At 28.8% G+C, this 22,025-nt stretch overlaps 1 protein-coding gene across 10 annotated transcripts in view; it reads left to right on the top strand.

Moving 5' to 3' along the window:
* The window catches only part of LOC145250062 (STAGA complex 65 subunit gamma-like), a 112,117-nt gene that overhangs the window by 74,487 nt on the left and 15,605 nt on the right, over positions 1 to 22,025 (top strand). For 5 of the 10 annotated variants that reach the window (XM_080111703.1, XM_080111704.1, XM_080111699.1 and 2 more), the window contains 7 exons: positions 4,240 to 4,349; positions 5,373 to 5,494; positions 6,774 to 6,961; positions 8,912 to 9,000; positions 11,225 to 11,330; positions 14,088 to 14,234; positions 17,405 to 17,572. In XM_080111703.1, the coding sequence (XP_079967829.1) occupies positions 4,240 to 4,349; positions 5,373 to 5,494; positions 6,774 to 6,961; positions 8,912 to 9,000; positions 11,225 to 11,330; positions 14,088 to 14,234; positions 17,405 to 17,572 (930 nt within the window). The remainder of the gene's footprint in view (positions 1 to 4,239; positions 4,350 to 5,372; positions 5,495 to 6,773; positions 6,962 to 8,911; positions 9,001 to 11,224; positions 11,331 to 14,087; positions 14,235 to 17,404; positions 17,573 to 22,025) is intronic. The other 5 variants (XM_080111707.1, XM_080111708.1, XM_080111700.1 and 2 more) reach the window with 1 other exon arrangement.

Below are 22,025 nucleotides of genomic sequence, written 5' to 3'. Positions count from 1 at the left end.
ATTGAGGGTAATGCAAAGGAAGCCTAAGAATCTTATTCAATTGGAGGATTATTGTCAGGAAGAGTGGGCTAAAATTACTACTGAAGAGTGCAACAACTTGGTTGTAAACTATGAAAAGCGACTGAGGTAGGTAATCAAGGCCAAAGGCCATACAATTGATTATTAAATAAATCGTGCCAATAATTTTGAACAAGGGTTTTTTGCAATTATGTTTGTTGTTCCTTTGTTATTTATTTTTTCTAAAATCCGATTGCTGCATCGGAAAGGCCAGTTAAAAATACATAATATACTTTGTTATTTTCTTTAATTTAATCCCTTTTTTAGAATTTATTAGACAAAATTTAACTTTTATTTTACCGTGCCAATAAATATGATCATCACTGTATATATATATATATATATATATATATATATATATATATATACAGCTACTGCATAAGCATGGATTAATTCTTGGGTATACTTGATAATAACCCCAAGGTAACATATGGATGTGTATAACAATACCAAATGCATGAATGCTGAATTATCTTCTCTTGTCAGTCATCAAAATGCAATCGTTTATTCTTACCATTGTTGGAAAATTTTAATTAAAAAAAAAATTACTTGTTTGAGTAAAGAAATGTTCACATCTAAAAAAAGCATCCCATATGTATGAATGTTTAAAATAGAAATTGAAAACAAAATTAAATTTTTAAATGAAAAATCATGTAATTTTATGTTTTATGAGAGCACAACTTTTTTTTTTAATTTTCCTTTTTTCTTATTTTGTTGGTATTAATCTTGAGTGATAGAAAATGTCCAGCAAGGTGTAAGTCAAGTCTTTTCATTTCCCTCTTTTCCTATTTTGTTGGTATTAATCTTGAGTGATAGAAAATGTCCAGCAAGGGTTAAGTCAAGTCTTTTAATTTCCCTCTTTTCTTATTTTGTTGGTATTAATCTTGAGTGATAGAAAATGTCCAGCAAGGTGTAAGTCAAGTCTTTTCATTTCCCTTTTTTCTTATTTTGTTGGTATTAATCTTGAGTGAAAGAAAATGTCCAGCAAGGTGTAAGTCAAGTCTTTTCATTTCCCTTTTTTCTTATTTTGTTGGTATTAATCTTGAGTGATAGAAAATGTCCAGCAAGGTGTAAGTCAAGTCTTTTCATTTCCCTTTTTTCTTATTTTGTTGGTATTAATCTTGAGTGATAGAAAATGTCCAGCAAAGTGTAAGTCAAGTCTTTTCATTTCCCTTTTTTCTTATTTTGTTGGTATTAATCTTGAGTGGTAGAAAATGTCCAGCAAGGTTTAAGTCAAGTCTTTTCATTTCCCTTTTTTCTTATTTTGTTGGTATTAATCTTGAGTGATAGAAAATGTCCAGCAAGGTGTAAGTCAAGTCTTTTCATTTCCCTTTTTTCTTATTTTGTTGGTATTAATCTTGAGTGATAGAAAATGTCCAGCAAGGTGTAAGTCAAGTCTTTTCATTTCCCTTTTTTCTTATTTTGTTGGTATTAATCTTGAGTGATAGAAAATGTCCAGCAAGGTGTAAGTCAAGTCTTTTAATTTCCATTTTTTTTTGTTTTGTTGGTATTAATCTTGAGTGATAGAAAATGTCCAGCAAGGTGTAAGTCAAGTCTTTTCATTTCCCTTTTTTCTTATTTTGTTGGTATTAATCTTGAGTGATAGAAAATGTCCAGCAAGGTGTAAGTCAAGTCTTTTAATTTCCCTTTTTTCTTATTTTGTTGGTATTAATCTTGAGTGATAGAAAATGTCCAGCAAGGTGTAAGTCAAGTCTTTTCATTTCCCTTTTTTCTTATTTTGTTGGTATTAATCTTGAGTGATAGAAAATGTCCAGCAAGGTGTAAGTCAAGTCTTTTCATTTCCCTTTTTTCTTATTTTGTTGGTATTAATCTTGAGTGATAGAAAATGTCCAGCAAGGTGTAAGTCAAGTCTTTTAATTTCCATTTTTTTTTGTTTTGTTGGTATTAATCTTGAGTGATAGAAAATGTCCAGCAAGGTGTAAGTCAAGTCTTTTCATTTCCCTTTTTTCTTATTTTGTTGGTATTAATCTTGAGTGATAGAAAATGTCCAGCAAGGTGTAAGTCAAGTCTTTTCATTTCCCTTTTTTCTTATTTTGTTGGTATTAATCTTGAGTGATAGAAAATGTCCAGCAAGGTGTAAGTCAAGTCTTTTAATTTCCCTTTTTTCTTATTTTGTTGGTATTAATCTTGAGTGATAGAAAATGTCCAGCAAGGTGTAAGTCAAGTCTTTTAATTTCCCTGTTTTCTTATTTTGTTGGTATTAATCTTGAGTGATAGAAAATGTCCAGCAAGGTGTAAGTCAAGTCTTTTCATTTCTCTCTTTTCCTATTTTGTTGGTATTAATCTTGAGTGATAGAAAATGTCCAGCAAGGTGTAAGTCAAGTCTTTGTATTTCCCTTTTTTCTAATTTTGTTGGTATTAATCTTGAGTGATAGAAAATGTCCAGCAAGGTGTAAGTCAAGTCTTTTCATTTCCCTCTTTTCCTATTTTGTTGGTATTAATCTTGAGTGATAGAAAATGTCCAGCAAGGTGCAAGTCAAGTCTTTTCATTTCCCTTTTTTCTTATTTTGTTGGTATTAATCTTGAGTGATAGAAAATGTCCAGCAAGGTGTAAGTCAAGTCTTTTAATTTCCCTGTTTTCTTATTTTGTTGGTATTAATCTTGAGTGATAGAAAATGTCCAGCAAGGTTTAAGTCAAGTCTTTTAATTTCCCTTTTTTCTTATTTTGTTGGTATTAATCTTGAGTGGTAGAAAATGTCCAGCAAGGTTTAAGTCAAGTCTTTTCATTTTCGTTTTTTCTTATTTTGTTGGTATTAATCTTGAGTGATAGAAAATGTCCAGAAAGGTTTAAGTCAAGTCTGGTGATGTGCTGTGCTTGATGTCACATGTTTGTAATAAAGAAATATTCAAATAAAGATATTTTTATGTATCAAAAGTCTCAGCATGTAAAATAACTATTTTTCATTTTAAAATTGCATCATCTTTCGTTTCAATTTCTATTATAAATAGTTTCATTTCAAAGTGGAAATAATAATTGTTTCTGATTATTTGAGTCTCTGTAACATAAAACTGTTCGTTCAACTTCAGAAATAGTAACTGTTGTATACACAAGCATATTCTAGCAAATACAGTCATTGTATGCACATTACGCAGTCATTTTTTGTTTATTTTTCTAATAACTCATTTTGCTGTCTACATTCAAGTTTTTCATATATGATTTTATCATGTACACTTTTTCCAAACTCAGTCATTGATTCAGTCTATCATCTGGTATGTTTGCAGCAGACATGATTAAAAATGCATTAGTTCAAACACTTGATCATAAATTCTGCAAAAGTAGGAATACATCTTGACAAAAATCTTAATTTCACCAATCATTTTTTCTGACTAATCAGAAACTAAACACATCTTAATAGCCAATTCTATGTATAATTAGTTATTGGCTGCCACTATATGTATACAGTTACTATATATATATATATATATATATATATATATATATATATATATATATGGATCAATTCTTAGAAGTCTTTTTTAATCCTTGGAAATAATCCTGATATAACATATAGATGTATACAATGTATTAATACGATATGCATTTGTTGAATGGTGAATTATCTTCTCTTATCAAGTAGTCATTGATCCTATAAAAATGTTGTAGAAAACGATGACTCTGTTTTACCAAATCAAAATTAGAGTAACTATTTATGATTATATGAGTTTGTACAAAATACGATTATGTTCGGTCATAGTCGAAAATAATAGCCACTGCATAGTTAAGGTTATCCTTGCATACTGTTAGTTATTTATTGAATAGTATTGATTAGTGTATAATATACAGCACAATCACGTTGACACACCGGTTCTCGCCAGATCACCAAAGTTAAACAATGTTGAGCCTGGCCAGTACCAGATGGGTGACCATTTGGGAAGGCAAAGCGCTGTATGTACCGCGAGGTAAAATACTAGGTTGAGAAACTGGCGCAGTCTATCCTTCTCTTGAGGGTAGATGGGACTCTCTTAAGCCATGGTAAGCACCCTATCTAGTGATGGCGTCATGATAAAAAATACATAGCCCCTAGCGAAGCATCAAGTAATCAGCTACCAACAAGATTTGAATTACACTACAAACTCGTGTAGTAAGTGCAATCTTGGCTGCGGCTGCATGATGGATTAATTAGTTATCTCCTCTACCCTATTTTTTTTTTTTTTTTCCAGTAATTTTGCTCGTGGAATCGGTACAGCACCACCTGTGATTGATAGTGTTTCTGGACGAAAACTTATGCGTTGTTCAGTTGCTGCAATATGTGCACATATTGGTTTTGACAGTGAGTATTTTTTTCTTTTCTTTTTTGCGAGAGTAATTTTTTAGGCTATTATGTGTGGTTTTATATTTTTTTTTTTTTTTTTTTTTTTTTTTTTTTTTTTTTAACTGAGTTAGTGGTAGAATTAAAAAATTTACTGTTTATTTATCTTTTTTTTTATTAACCTTTCACGCATATACAGACACACACATCCAAAAAATATTATAGAATTTATCTTCCATAGCAAAATTATCTTTTGGTTAACTGCCCTAAAAAGCTAGAATGCCTTGGAAATAAAGGATCATTTTATGTTAGATTAACATGCAAGGATGTTTTTTGCATAATCATACCATATTTAAGGCATGGCTTTCAGGTTTGGAAATTGGTGGGAGTCTGTGCTTGAAGATCAAAGAGATCTCCACAAAATGAAATAAAATAACAATTCAACAATTATCACAAAAGATTAAAAAAAAAACAAAACATTTTCTTCCAATCTTTGTATTTTGTGTTCCAGACAAAGTATAAATATGTAAAGATATGCAAAATATGTATCATCACAAAATGTTATTTATTTATTTTTTTTTTGTAATTAGAAATACCCTTGTCTCGTTATTGAGGTTGTGGACGTTGTTGCATACTGGAAGGTGGAGAAAATCTCTTTAATTTTAATCTTTTTTAGTGTGTACTCACAGTAATGTAATGAGATTTCACACAAAAGCTCTTAGAAGCATCTTCAAATTTAAAATTTGAGTAAACAAGACAAAATGTCTTTGAAACCATGTTTAAATATTTTATTAAAAATCATGTTTTTGTTTTATACTTTATTTTGAATATTTTCTAAGTTATCAATGCAAAATATTTTCAGGTGTTTTTTTTTTTTTTTTTTTTTTTTTTTTGTCGCTTTCAATTATGCTTTTTAATCCTAGGATTTGGTGCTTAACAGATAATGATTCAAAGATTGAAAAAAAAAAAATATCTTAAAGATTTTAAAAGGAAGATAATTATTATTTGCAATTTATTTCTTGGATGTATTTTTTTTTCTTGTAGCTTCTAAAGAATCTTCACTGGAATTTCTGACAGATTTGCTTCAGGAATTCTATTTACGTACAACAAAACATTTACGTTCGGCTGTGGATAATCAACTTCTTTTTGGCGACTCAGGATTTCCTGTAAGTTTGTGTTTAAAAAATTGTCATAAAGAAGAAATAATGATTCATTCATTTCAAATCTGTTATTTATTTATAAATTTGAAATCTAATTGATTTTATAAATTTGTTGATTTATTAAAATAATTTTAGGTAATTTTTTCAATATTTTGTTTTCTGTAATTTTCATCTAAAACAATAGCCATGAATTTTGTCAAAAATGTAGTCTTATATTATTGATAAACCTACTGGAGTTTCACTTCAGCATAGTTTTCATACTAACCTAAAATTATGTGATGAAGCCACTAGGCAAAATTCTATTACTTCTTGAAAAAAAAAAGAAATATGTATAAAAATGACTCGCAAATACAACTTTGACTGTTTATAGAAGATTTATTTCAACAGCTAACATATTGAATCTTTGTAATATGATACATAACATAGTAGAAATCAAGTTAGATTTTTAGAATAGTAATTTCATTAAAAATCTCAAATTTGAACCATGTAAAAATGGAAACAATTTGATAGTAGGGAAAAAAGTTAATTCATTAAAATTTTCAGCTAGGATTTAAAATTTTTTTTTTTTTTTTTTTTTTACAGATAATTTAAAACTCTATTAATCCCGTCATGTTAATGAGAAGTCCTTTTCTTTTTTCTTTTCTTTTTTTTTTTAAGAAAGTGTTATATTTATGCATAGACACCAATATTGTGCACATTAAGCTGGAAAAGAGGAGTATTAAAAATAAATTGCCTGGTACTAAAAATAGTAACTTGAAATTACCTGGAAAAACAAATACTAATAACACGAATGCACAATAATAACATAATAGAAAGAATTGTATATTTATAAAACGAAAGTAATAAGTTTTTTTTGTTTTACATTCAAATTTTATTAACCCTCCAAAATAAACAAGTTATCACAAGTTGAAATTAAAAGGACTTTATAGTCATTCATTTTTTTTTTTTGCACACTACACTGGCTGTTTTTTTTTCTTATTTTTATAACTGACTTCACTAACATTAAACAGGTTTAATTCATTTTTTTATCCATTATGTTAACTCCTACTCAGTTTTTGATGCATCAGCTATGACTATCTCCATGGAAATGGCTTAATTTGAAATTGCTTGTAGATTTCTGGGTTAGACAAATATTCCAGTTTGAAAAGATGCAGTTGAAGAGGATTGTGAGATTACATCGGATGAAATGTTATACAAATAGAAACCAAAATGTGAACTGTTGTTTGAATAATTTGAGTAATTGTTTTCTAACTAAAATTTGTATTTTATCATTTTTTATTTTCAGGATGTGATTGAGCAAGTGTTTTCAGAATGTGGCATCGGCAGTATCACTGATCTGGATGAATTCTACCAGAATCGTGTGATCCGCTATCATGAAAACATGTTGCAGCAGTCTCAGCGGTTGGTAATGGAATATGAAAAGTTGAACGTGGCAGGAGAACAGAAACCAGCCGAAACTTTTACACTCATTAGGTAAATTTTATTCATCGTTATTTATACAAATCAAATTGTGGGGAAAATTCCAAATCATTTGAAAAGAGCAGAAAAATATTCATAGATTTACTAGCAAATATTCTCTTAAATTGTTATGAATATTATAGAAAAATAAAATTATTTTTTTGCTTCAGAAGAATATATTTAAGGTTTCAATTAGAAAAAATGATCTCTATATATATATAAAAAAAAATGTTTGTCTGTCCACCTTTCACACTTTCCTCGTCAGGTGCTTTTATACCAATTATAAATTATTGCAGCCTGAAATTATATAGAAAAAGATTGGTACTGACCTTCTCTCGATTGTGAAATTGTCTGATTTAATGATCTAAACATTGGACCTTGACTTTAGCACCAATCAAATGTAGAGGAGATAATTCTCAAATACTTTTTTTTTTATTTACTCGTTTTTGATCATAAAATTTGTAAATTTGATTTCCTCTTCAGTTATATATAGAAAAACTTTTTAATTTGTTTTTTAACAAAAAAAAAATACAATCGGTAAAATATATTTTTTTTAATGTTTTAATCTTAAATTCAATTTAAAAAATCTTTATCAATGAATTTCATTTATTTTGTGATAAGAAATTTATAATTTATTTTTTTTTTTTTTAGTTTTTGCTGAATAAGAAATAATTTAAATTTTTTTTACAATTTAAAATAAATACATTTTTTCCAGTTTAATTCATGTGCAAAAGAGGACCATTTAAAATTGGTAATTAATATAGATTTATGTATACAAAAACTTTGAAATACAGGATGTTTGGGATGAATTCGATAATTTTGGAAAGAAAAGAAAGACATATCTTGGTCAATAATTCATGTATTCTCCAAATTCAAAGTTCATCTCTTTTGCTAATACAACTCGCTTGAAGATGCTGCCCTGAATCTCCATCAAAGCATCCAAGCAGAACCTAAATCTTGAGTGTGCAATGTTCTTCAAGTGATGCTTAAACACCAAATTGAAAACTGGCAATCAACTCCTCTTTGATATTGTAAACAGTGCAGTGCTTTCTCAACTACATCCCACATATAATAGAGTTGCAATGAGGCAAGTTAGGGATCCAGATTTTGCAGTTGATGAAATTGTGGAAGGTCTCAGACAGTCACTTTTGGGGTTTCCCAGAAGTGACACTGAACTATATGGCCTTCCAGAAGCCACCCTCTCCTCCCAGCGCTTGAAAATACTGGGGAGCAACTCTGTATAGCTATCTGAATTAAGTCGGAATCCCTTTTTATACATTTGAGACGGCATGTAGTGACCTTCACTGGAAACACAACCAAAGATCATCACAGCTTGAGGGAACTTGATTTTAATTATGTGCACGAATTTGTGTGGACTCTACACTAGCTACATGTTGTTCTGCACATTTTGAAATGGCAGAGGTTTTTCTCATTTGGGAAAAAACAGCATTTCCAGCACAAACCCACCATCTCGTAGTGAATACTTTTAGCATATAGTCTTTATTTTGGGGTGGGGGTGTAATTTGCTCTGAAAGAAACTATTTAACTGGATTTTTATCTTGACTTTTAGTTTTCTATCTATTTGGAACTTTTGATATTTTAACTTTATTTGAATAATGGTTTATATGTGCACTTAGATAGGAATAACTAAATTTTGTGTTTCTTACTTTGATATCTATTAAAATTATAAAAGACGTAGTACTTAGTTTTTATGAAAAATATGTTAAAAAGCTATTTATCTTGTTTTCAAATACCTTGTTAGTTTTTCTTAGAGTTGAATCTGATCTTTTTTTTTAATAACAAAATAAGTTATTGTTCATAAAATAAGAACACTATCTATAAACTGTTAGATATGCATAAAAATATGAAATATTTCAAATTTGATATAATTGAGGTTAATTTTCAGTTGTATAAAATGATTCTTTCTTTGTAATATAATTTTTTAAAAACATGCATTTGTTTTAGAATCAAAGACAGTCCCAGTACAGACATTCAATTTCCAGAACTGGAAGAGAAAGATGTTGCTGAAACCGAGCAATTGCTCCATTTAAAAGGTAAACGGTGAATAAATTGAAGTGTTTTGCAAAATAAATCATACTTTCAAATCATACATGTCTACCCATAAAATATCCCTTATGCCTTGATAATGGCGTATAAGTCGAAAGTTTGAACAAGAATAAATCAACACTTGGTTTTTATTCTTTATTTTATATCATGAGGTATACCTTCGTTTTTATATTTCTGAATTTGATTTGAGAATAATGTTCACTTGTCTGGATGTTTGAAATATATATATATATATTGTTACGACGTATCCCAGTCCTACTGGGGACGGTAGAGATGGGTGATATAACAAAATATATAAAAAAAAAGTTTCCCAGGTTCCTTGATAATGCGTTGTTATGGGAATGGGATAACCGTCTCGAAGACAACAACAAAATGAAATGTACTGGACAACGAAATCACATAAGAAATAACGAGGACAAGTATCGTTGAAAAATTAACAAACTTTTATTTATAAAAAATAAAATTCAATTCAAGAAAATTAAATATGCCTAACTAAATGAAATGATTTAATGATTCAGATTCTATCGAGAGAAAAATATATCAACAGTCAATGTTCACATAAAACAAGAAATCGTCTGCTCAATTAGATACAGGTTCTAGGGTGAGAGAGAGATGTTGGAGAAATGAAAGTTTTGATTGAAAAACTCAATGTCCTTTGAAATGTGACCTTTCTCTTGTCTTTTTTTTTATATATATATTTCTTTCCTGTAAATTGTTTGTGTTTGATTACGTGCGCGCAGGTTAATTTTCATAATTTTTTCCTTCAGATTATTTATGATTCATTACGTGCGTGTGTGCGTGTTAATTGCACCAAGTATTGTTTCCGAAGCTCATCGAAGCCCTTGATTTATAGTAAAAGTTTCACTGCTCTATGGATCCTTCCTTCGCTGGGTTCGTTCTTTTGTTCAGTCAATATTCCAACTTTGACCGCTAATCATCGGCTGGTGTCGTTAATATTTACCTCCGCGATGCTGCTACCACGCCGTCTTCCTTCGCCACCCCGACCTTCGCTGACTTATGTCTTGTCGCTTTGAAGCGCGAAGCTCCACTGACTGTTGACAACTTTTTTCAGTCTCCTCTCTCTATATACGATCTCTCTCTTTCCCTATACAGTTTAACTCTCTCTATATACAGTTTAGTTCTCTCTATCTCGTCTATGAGCTTTCTTTCTTCTTCCATTATTCTTTCACAGTATCTCTGTCTCTTCCTTCTACTCTTGCTCGCAGGCCTCCTCCCCTTTTTTTTCTGTTTTGTTTACAAAATGTGAACGAGCAGACGTGAATTGGATCCTTTTGGCGCAAAAAGTGAATAAAATATACTGAAAATATATCTCCTCTCGGCTAAAAATCAATAAAATAATTTATTATACATTTTAATAAATGTATCACAATATATATATATAGTCGGTCAGCTTATCGGTTTTGAGCATCAATGCTTTTTGTCCAACAAAATCTGTATTTTATTCTGGATTGTTTTTTGTTTTTTTTGTTTAACATTTTTAGCAAAAAGAAAAGAATTTAATTTGGGAAATTGGCACTTGAACAGTTTAATCAAGACATTAAAAAATGAAAATATCAAAAAAAGGTTATATTGTACATATCCATTATCGAACAAAGTTCTCCAAACAAAATTTCACTTAATTTCATCAAGTAGTTGTTTTTTCACTGTAAAAAAAAAAAAAAAAAAAAAATTTGTTATCAAACCGAGCAAAAGAAGAAAAGCTAGTATTAAAGATGGGGAGGGAGTGTCAGCACTTCAAGTTGAGTTATCTCCCCGTGGCGTGTTCAACAAATCCCATAATTGCTGACTTCAACGCACTCTCATAAGAACGTGTTTTTCCACTGTAAAAAAAAAAAAAAATTACTCAATCAAATTAAATGAAATTTTTTTTCGGGGATACATACAATATAACCTTTTTTTTTTTTTTTTTTTTTTCATTTTTGAATGTTTTGATTAAACTGTACAAGTACCAGGAATTTATTTCATCCCATCAGATTAATTTTCAAATTAATGTCATTTTAAGAAAAAAAAAAGTAAAGTAACTCAACATCAATTTCTTCCATTTATTTTATCAATTTTTTGCCGGTGTGAAATTTTATATTTTAGTTACGTGAATTATTAATGAAGTTTAAAATAATTTCAAGACAGCTAGTATGTATGTATATATTAATACTTTGAAATTTCTTAAATTTCTTCCCATTTCCTCTGCAGGTATTGGGGCTTATGAGATTACAGTAGAACAGGAATCAGTTACTGGCCTCACAACTGACATCGATTCTAAAATTGCAACAAATGTTAAAACAGAAAATGATAATCGGTAATCTTTCCCTTTACAATATTGTTGCTTCTTAACTATCTAAATGCTTTATAAGCATAAATGCCGTCATGAATTTGTTCTTTTAGAAAATTAAAGTTAATAAATTTTTTATTGATTTCTATTACCATTTTTATATGACTATTTTAACATAAATGATGGAGCGGGTTGCAACCGGTTAAGTGCAATGCATAATGAAATCTTTGTGGACATTTCATAAGATTTTATTCTGGGATGAAGTTGAACCTTCTACTTCATTCGCCTATGTTTCCAACTCTTATCAACTAGGCGTACGTTTTCTTTTAATATAATCGAGATAATATTTGCTGTATTTTTTGCTGTCTACATAATGTATCTCCGGTTGTACATGGATTACCACATTCCACACCTATTTTTAAAAGAAAATGGGATTATCTAATCGCTAAAAATGTAATGCTAATAAGATAATTACTGATAATCTTGTGTCGATAACTGTGAATATTTAGAACAAGATTTATGCAAATAAATTGATCAAAATAAATCTAAAAACTAATATTTTACTAGTAATTTGATTATCAAACGAAACTTATTTTAATTCCTTACATTTCATAATTTTGGGATCTTTCAGCACACAAGTACATATTTTAGGCATCATTTTTTCGATTATGTGAGTTTCATTAAAGAGTGCATTTTATGTCAACAGAATATCATCTAGATTTTCAAATAAGGCTCTGAACGTCAAGTTGAAACTTGTTACAATGTTGGTTGGTGTTTATCTGAATATTTGCACTCTTCTATCTTCAAGTGAATCATAACATGTGAAGAATTTTATTGCGATTTTATAGTAAAGTAGGTAAAGTGATGGAAAATCTAATAAGTATACTATAGAGATAAAATTAATTATAAAATACTTTTAGTAACATTAGTTTAAATAATTAAAAGCACTTTTTGTGTGATTGTTGCAAAAAATGTTACGGGTGATTTTATTTGGATTTTGTTAAATAAATAAATTTAATATCTAGAAAATAATACTTTTTATATTTAAAGGAAACTGCATATTTTTGTACTCAAGTTGTTTCCCTTGTCCCAATGATATTTTGAAGCAGTTATCTGCCCTTGATGTTAACCAGTCAATAACGAACAAACATAAAATAATTTAGTGAATATCAACCGACATCGGTTTGGCAAATCTTATAATTTTCAGCGATTCCTTCCAGTTGCAACTTGCTTGAATAAATCATTATTATTGTATCGTTTTTATTCAATTATTTGTCTTACCACTCACAAAAACACTTCATTACTTGAATTAAACAGGTTTTAAAAATGAAAGTCAATATTAATAAAAATATTGATGTGCTAAATTTTCTAGTGTTTTCATTTAAAAAGACAAATTCTGTCAAGATTTTAAAAAAATATATTCTGGGAATTTATCCACACATTATATACAAACATTGAGTAAATTTTTGCATGTTTAACATCATTGAGACTCTGCAACACTATTCTTTTAAATGTACTTCTAATTAGAAAGTAAATCAAAATTATACCGTTATCATTTTCATTAGAGTAATAGCTTGTGCAGCATATTTTAATGAGTTCTGCCCTATATATGCATTGTTAGTAGACAATGCAAATTTATAGGGAAATTAACTACCACTAATTCAGCTTGAAATAACTTCAAATTAAAAGTGTGAGTTCTTTTCTGAAGGTGTATATCTTGAATATTTCATTTTTAATGAAAAAAAAAAAAAGAATATTTAGCACAAATGTTTATTCGTATTTGGATTATTCGGACTACTGAGTGCTATTTTTATAACGTTTCAGTTGATGTAATTTTTTATCTTCTTTAGCTGTAGTCAAACTCGGGGAATCTGCACGGAACCCTGATTGGAACCCCTTATTTAATCCATATAGTTAGCGTTCTCTCATTCTGTCAGCCATGGTCAGGTAGAAGTAATTTGCAGTTGTATTTTGTGTATCACCCGCATTAAGAATTGCACCTTCAACTTCCAGAAGAGTATATAACTTACAACTAAACTTTACCAAGTACTTCATCCATTATGCCACAGGTCCTTGGGGACAAGTTTGACAAGATATACTTGAAAAATGTTAAGAGATTACATCGATCAAAACATTATTAAAAAAAAAAAAAAAAAAAAAAAAAAACTTAAGATGAGAATATTAGTTTGAATAATCAAATTATCAATCTTCATTTCCAAAATTCATAAATCGGTATTTGTACAGTTTAATCAAGACATTAAAAAATAAAAATATCAAAAAAAAAAAAAGGTTATATTGTATGTATCCGTTTTGGACTGAAGATCGAAAAAAATTTTTTATTTAATTTGATCAAGTAGTTTTTTTTTTTTTTTTTTTTTTTACAGCGGTAAAACACGTTTTTATGAGAAAGCGTTTAAGTAGTTAGCCATTATGGAATTTGTTGAACACGCCACGGGGAGATAACTCCGTGTAAAGTGCCGAGACTCCCACCCCATCTTTAATACTGGCTTTTCTTCCTAAAAATCAAACCTTTTGCTCGGTATCATAACAAATTGTTTTTTTGTTTTTGTTTTTTTGCTGTAAAAACAAAAACTACTTGATGAAATTAAGTGAAAAAATTTTTTTTGGAGAACTTCGTTCCATAAGGGATACGTGCAATATAACCTTTTTTTCGATATTTTCATTTGTTAATGTCTTGATTAAACTGTACAAGCACCCAGAAATCTAATACAAATAATACTTAGTGACATATCTTTTATTTTTCTTCTCTGAATATATTTTTAGACTTTATTTGGACGACGATGGGAGTAGCATGATGAGAGATTCTTCCCAGCAGTCTATGGAAAGTCCTACTGAATCAAACAATCATCTTTCTCTTTCTGATATCCTGCCACCTTTGATTAATGCTCGAACAAATAAAAGTAAAAGGCTGTAAGTGCTAACATATTATTCCACCTCGTTTTTTTTTTTTTTTTTTTTTTTGCTATGGTCACAATTAGCTGAAAACATTACACCTTAATCTAATGCTTTTTCGTTAGTCTATTTTCAGATGTTTACTTGTGTATATTTTATACAATTTTTAAAAAAATTTTTAATCATTGTAAAGTTTACGGCAATCATTGCATGTCATTTTCAACTATTATACTCTACAGTAGGGTTGTATATCAGGATTCATTAAAGACTTGGGTTCTTTCAAATGCAATTGTTAGTGATCAAACACTAGCTTGTGACCCAGTAGCAATCTACAAATATTAAGATCAAAGAAAAAATATAAATAGCTGAAAAGTGGTTTACAGATGATAGATAGGGAGATATGCCTCTTTGTTGATATTGAGAACATTCATTCCATTCCAACGATTCAGTAGTGCAACAGTTTTGCATACTTATCACTGGCCTGACCACTCTAGACGAGTGCACGAGATAAAATAACAGACGCCCTAACGAGTTGCATTATTGTATTATTGTATGTCATATGACATCAGCATGTTGATCTAACCTCTCTTCAAATCCAAATGCCCTCATACAGCAAAATAAACTTGTTTGGCTTTAAAATTTAAATATTTTTCAACTGAGATACAATGCGCTACCTTATTTGCTATTTTATTTAATAGAAAATAACTTGTCATGTAGGAGAAGTATTGTGAGAAAATATTGCAGTTCTGCCTTGTCGTGACATTTCTGAGATAGGACTAAAAGTAACTGCCAGTTTCCAAGGTAGATGCTGCTTGTAATTTTCTGCCATGTCTTGTGAAAACATCCATTTGTTGATGAACGACACAGGAGCAACTACAATTACCTCTAAAAAATACAGGGAGTGTTTCATTTGCATCTTTGCACTTACTGTGTTGTGTCTGTTTATGCACTTTAACAGGGTTACTTCATGAAGGATGTGACTCTTCGCTACATGTGGACAGTTAGAGAGGATCACTATAAACTGTTGCTTCAAGATGCATCGTATAATGCTGGGTTCATAGCAACCCATTAAGGTCGTCACAGAAGGCCATCTTGGAAAGGTATTATCTTTTAACCCTATTGATATCTTTGCAAACCATTGGAGTTAACTTTGCCAATTACACTTGAAACTTTATTCAAGTTGGACGTATCCTGAAGATATCTTTTTATTTATTTTATAGTTTGCTAAGTTTATAGCAATAATATTTGCATAATTATTTGCTTAAATGTCACTTTTCTGAATATCATAAATATCTTAAATGGTTTCAATTTACATCTTGCCTGTCTCCATTTGAATTGCTTTCTTGTCTTTTATTATCATAAATAAATTTTGAATAAATGTCATTTTTTTTTTTTTGCCTTCATGTTTCAGCCTTCAAAATGTTTTTCTCTTTGCATAAATCATTAATTTCCCAACTTCTCTAACAAGTTCATTTGTGTTCATCTTTATGAATCATTTCCACAAATCATTTCACTCATCATTCTTTTTGAATTCCATCAAATGTCTCCATTTTCTTCTTTTTATAAAACCATCTCTGTTTTATACTGAGTTGGTGATATCACAAATCATCTGGAAGATGTGTAAATTATCAGTTCTGTTAGATTCGTTTAACAAAAATCTTCTGATACTATGTCTTCCAATAAGTTGTTTTTAAGAAATATTAGTGTTATGCAATTCTGCATTATAAAGCTGCTACATATGACAGAAAGTTGCATCTGGTTCTCATCTACATTTGCGCAAACTATTATTTACAAAATATAAGCTTACAAGATTAATTAAGCATAGATTTTAAGAATTTGGAGCTTTTACCAAAATGGTGGGATTTGAAATTTAATAACCTCTATTGTAAAGATATGCTATCAAATAAAACGACTAAAATTGTAAAGCTGCCTGTTTAACTAATATTTTACTTAACATTAGTTACTTTTATATATATACTGTTGGTTTGTGTTTTATAGCAATCTAAAGTTTAACTAATAGAACATTTTGAATAAGTTTCAGTAGCATTTAAAATTTTTCAAGGAATGTAGACACCATTGAAATTTTCCTTCAATTCAATCTGAAAATTTGAGAAATTATCAGTTAGGTCCATAAATTAACTGAAATATATTAGAATGTATTTAGAAGAAGGTTTAAGTATATAAAATATTTTTATTGGTATTAAGTTTTAAAGTAATTTCTAAAATAAAAATTTGTATTCATTTTGATTTTTGTTTAATCCATTTTCAATTTTTGTAATTTGTAAGAAAGTTTTTTTTTTTTTTTAGTAACACCACTGTGCTAAGTTTTTTTATTATTTGATTTCATATAAATGCTATTAACTTTTCTTTCAAAGCAAAAATTGTAAACATGATTATATTTAAGATTTTAAGTTTGAAAGTGAAAAATATTTCCTTAAATTTTATATTTTATTTTTATTTATTTATTTGTTTCAATATATTGATACATTTGATCTTTAATTGATTAAATTTCTCCCAACAATTAAGAATTAGTCGGTCCTGGTTGGTGATCTTTTAAACTAATGCATTTTAGATGAAAATGTTATTACATACGTGTCATTACGAAATTAGTATAAATTTTAAAAAAATTGTGAAAAATGATTTAGTAAAAAAATAATTACAAGTAAAAAATCGAATTTTCCTGTTTTAATCAATTCAATATATAAGATGACTTATCTTCCTTGACTTAAATTAAGGATCTGCCATTTTTAAAGAGAAAGTAATTGTGAATGATTGTAAAAAATACATCTAGTACATCTTCATAATTTTTGGAAGTTATACTCATTTCGACATGACACATAAGTATGTAATGTTTTCACCTAAAATGTGTCGGTTTAAAAGATCACCAATGTAAAGAAGTAAATGGGTTATTGTCGTCGTATCCCCCCCCCTTTAAACCATCATCTTCAGTTGACTGGAGGGGGGGAGGATATTATGACAAAAAATTTTAATATAACTTTATGATAACCTAATGATTACAAAGAAATATAAAGAAAAAAAGTAATATTTAATTTGTTAAAACTATTTTCCCAGCTATAAATTATCACTTGCCAATTTACCTCCTGCAAACTCATGTCCTCCCACTCTTTTGCATCTGAAGGGTGATGAACCCTTGCCCCTATAAATGCTAGGTTTCTTTTTCTTGAAAGGTTGCACTTCCTTGATGATGAAGAGGCAGGCAGCCTGAAGACGCAGGATCATCCTTGGTCGAAGCAATCATCTAAACAGGCCCACAACTCTGCAGCTCCCAACAGTAATATCTCTGCCCATCTACCCCCTCCTAATCTATCTGCGTCGCCATCAAAGAAAATTAAACTGTAAGTTAAATTATTTGGTGCCATGCCAAATGCTTCTGTGTCGATGCTGCTGCAAACTCTTTGCAGTCCAAGGACACTTAGACTACGAGTCTCAAGTGTTTGCCTATGTGACTCTCAAGTCTCCTGCTTGTCAGAAATTTCCTGTGCTTTCTCTATCACTCTATTTAATATTGATTTTTATTTTAATTTGATTCCCCTCTTTTATTACTGTTTTCCCATTTTTGCCTTGTGATGATCTTTGTTATATAATCCATGAAATACCTTATTTTCCCATAATGCATTGTGCTCCTGCTGCTGCTATATGGTTAGTTCTCACTGCTTCTTGTTTAGTTTCTAAAATCTAAGTAGAGATAATATTATCACATTTAGAATTACATTTTTGTCTTTTAGTTTCCTTTTTAAATAGAATAGAAATCTGGCAGCACTTTCATTTTTATCCGACCATATTTTTCCTTTTTAGCGAATCTAATTAGCATGATGCTTGACAAATGTTTTTCTTTTCATTCACTTTTCATCATATTTCCATTTGTCCTTTTCTGTTTTATATTTTTTGTTCCACATATTAGCCACAAATCTTACCTTTGTGTGTGTGTGTATGTATGTATGTGTGTGTGTGTGTGTATATGTATATATATATATATATATGGTACAATCTTATAAATTCACTATTCCTAGTCTATATAGAAAACTCCAACATGTCTGCCTCATCTTCCTTTTCTTTTCTCTTCATTATTTTGTTTAACTGACACTCTACAGTTTTATTGTCATCACTGCTTCTGTCTGCTTCACTATTTCATTTCATCTTCATCCTGCACCCATCATTTCAATTACTATTCATTTAATTTTTTTTATTTTTATTTTTTTCTAGAAATTCTTTTGCTTTTTTTATAAATGCATTAGTTTAATTTTCTCTGTACTTAAAACAAATAAACCAAAAACTACTGCGTTTTAGTTCTCATTGCGATTATTATAAGATGCAAGATAAAAAATTCAGCTGATTTGTTTAACCTCGCTTGAATATTTCTATTATGTAACTCATACAGTATGTAACAGGATGGCTTGGCCAATTAGAAGACAGAGAGCTGTTTCATAAGTTTTTTTTTTTTTTTTTTTTTTTATTGGCATGAAGTCCTTGAGAGTCAGGAGCAGATAATCTAGCTAATGTTATGGCTTAAAGAATTAACTAAAGGAATCTAACTAATACAACATCTAACATATACTAAATTATACAACAAAAAAAAATATTCATGAAAATTTAAATAATTTTATGTGCATACAGTTGAAATAAAAAATTAAATTGTCATGTCGAAATCAGTAAAATAGCCGAAAAATGAAGTAGAAAATTAAGTATACTTTTGAAAACTATTTTCATATTAATGAAAATAATTTTCGAAGTTATGCTTAAATAATAAAAAGATGAGTTTGTATGGTAGCAGAGGAGGTAACTACAGTCAGTCTTGTTACATTTCAATGGCGGATTAACAGATTGTGAAATTGTTTTATGTAACTATGCAGCAATATGTTACTAATTTTGACATGACAGTTAAGTAGATGACGCTGGTTTTTAATGAAAATTCAATTTTGTGACTTTCTATTTTTTTATTTATTTTTTTTTTTTTACCCCAAACATTCGCCAAAATATAAACTTCTGTGAAATTTTTTTTTCATAGACTCTCATCAAAGAAGAATATGTCCTGTATGGAGGCTCATGAAAAAGACAAAAAAAAGTTTAAAGTTAACTTTGAACTGAGATTTTTTTCTTTTCTACTGGTTTTCATAATTCTAATAAGATTTTGAATATTTATCTATTTTACTCGTTGAATTCAACTTATTATTAAACATTTTTTCATTAAAACAACTTCTCACAAGTTTATAAATATTCAAAAAATGTCACCATTGTTTGATGTCATAAAATATATCTACATAAGTTGAAGTATTGATTGAAGAAATTGATTTGATTGTATTATAGGAACCATTGAATTATTTCTATTTCCATTGGTTTTTGCCCAAATTTTGGATAAAATTGATTGTTGGCCTTCAATTATATTTTAATCTTAAATTGTTGGTACACATACCTTGCATCAAATATTTTTTAAAATGTTATTATACATAAATTTTTTGACAACAAATAATGAGTATTCGTATTATAGGAAAACAAGTTTTAACAGAATTGAACAAGTAAAAGCAAAAGTGAACACTTATATAAAAAACGTAAAAATTGTCAAAATAAAATGGCTGTAATTTAAAGAATATTTGAATGAAATTTCAAAAGTACATCTTTATTAAAAAAAATACAACTTTAGACAAATCTATTTTATCCAAAATTTTGGTGGAAATCAAATGTAATAAGGGAGATATTCCAACTGTCCTTATACTACAATTGATCCAACAAATAGAGAGATTTCTTGTAACATTGTAAATAATTTCTTATTGATATTGTATTATTTCTTTTAAATCTTTATTTTTCATTTTCTTTTCTTTTCTTTTTTTTTTACAACCAAAGCAGTGATGATAATTATATTTGAATATTATATTGATAAAGGAAACAAAATCAGTACTTTCTTTTTTTATTATTACTTCGCAAATCTTTTATTAAGAAAACACAAAAAGGGTTTATTTGCAAAACGGTTTACTAATAACCTAAAAATGCAAAGATTTATTTGCATGCACTTTTTTATATACACATTTTGTTTATATAAAAAAAACTAAATGAATATCAAAAAAATATTTTTTAAATGTTCGATATTCGGTGGAAGATCTTATTTGAATTTCTATCTGAAAAAATTCTTGTGATGTGAAAGGCACACAAAAAATCGTTTTTTTTTTTGAAATCCTATGACACCATCTCAGCACATCATTTGTTTGAATTTTTATTTTTTGTCTTTTTAATATTTACTTATTTCGCTTGGTTATACATTTTGCTTTCATAATTTTTTTTTTAAACAAAAAAATGACCAAGTTACAAATGTGCATTTATGATTCAAATGTTTTTATAATTCAACTGGAAGTGAAAAAAAAAGAAATTGATGTTATGGCAATTTAAAAAAAGAGTTTTTAAATCAGATTTATCCCTTTATTGTATTAAGGATCATGCTTATAGGGAGTTGAGCAGCAAGATGTCTGTTCACATTACAGTTACATTTTTATGTGTTGGTACAGTCTGGGAATCAGATTACAGAAATAATTTCAATGTCTAGCAGTATAAGGGAAGACTCTTTCAGAGTAGAAGGCTCTTCAGAATCCATTCCATCAAAATACTTGTGAAACAAGAAAGGGATGCAACAGGGGTTAGAACTCTTGGTTGACAGTGCAAGACAGATTGAATTTAACTAAGTTCCTTTCTATTTCTCTCACCCTCACTCACTATGCAAAATATAATTAACAAAATCATTAATTTTTGATTTTGTCTTTTTCTTTGTATATTTAACTGGCTTTATAAACTTAACTTTTCCTAATTTAAACAATCCAACCCAAGCTCATTTTTTATAGTGTGTTTGGCTTAAGCATTATCAAAGTGTTGATCTAATCTCTCTTTAGAGCCAAATGCCTTTGTACAACAAAATCTTTATATCAAAATTAAAATATTTTTATTAACTGATATACAATGTTAGCTTATTTGCTATTTTATTTAATAGAAAGTAAGTTAAAAATTGTCGGAATTATGTTCTCAAAAAAAAAAAAATTCTGAAGAAAGATTAGACGATTTATAGGAGAGAGATATAACAAAAAACATCAAACGACCATTGACAAAGTGATATTTTTAGTTTTATATAATTACATACACTCTTACTATCAAAAACATTTTTATTGCAAGTTCATTTTAACATTATTCATGACAACAATAAACACACAAACTTGCCTTTATTTCTTATATTAATCTATAGTTTTAATATTCATTTTTGTTTATTCAGAAATTTTATAAAATTGAATTTTTTTAAAGTAATTGTTAAAGTTATTGGGTTTTTTAATTACCTTTTAGATTTGGATGCATCATAAAAATTAAAGGAGTTTGTTTTTGTGTTGACATTATTCAGCAAGTATGCTGTTTTTTTTTTTTACATCTTTCATGTAACTTGAACATTTCTGCTTTCTCGTTTCAAACTATTCAGACATATTTCTTAGAAAAGGTAGAAAATAGTAACTGTCATAATATATATATATATATATATATATATATATATATATATATATATATATATATTTTTTTTATTTCTGATGTTTACCCCTTACAAAGCATATCACCACTGGAACATAATATTTGGGTCCATGTCTAGGAAAGATTAACAAGATATTTATGTTACATTTAAACTTATGCATATCAGTACGGCCAGGGAAGCAGGCAGCAGGAAGGGAATTCCAAAGTCTAGCTGTTCGAGGGAGGAAACTATTAGAATAGAAAGCATCCTGGCATTTAGAGACATCAACAGTGAAGGGGTGAGATCTTATTGCTAAG

This window comes from Euprymna scolopes, chromosome 1 (assembly GCF_053919585.1).
Source record: "Euprymna scolopes isolate OS-2025 chromosome 1, ASM5391958v1, whole genome shotgun sequence".
Lineage (NCBI taxonomy): Eukaryota > Metazoa > Mollusca > Cephalopoda > Sepiida > Sepiolidae > Euprymna > Euprymna scolopes.
The sequence above is the reverse complement of the archived record's forward strand: the minus strand, read 5'-3'. Positions and strand labels throughout refer to the sequence as shown.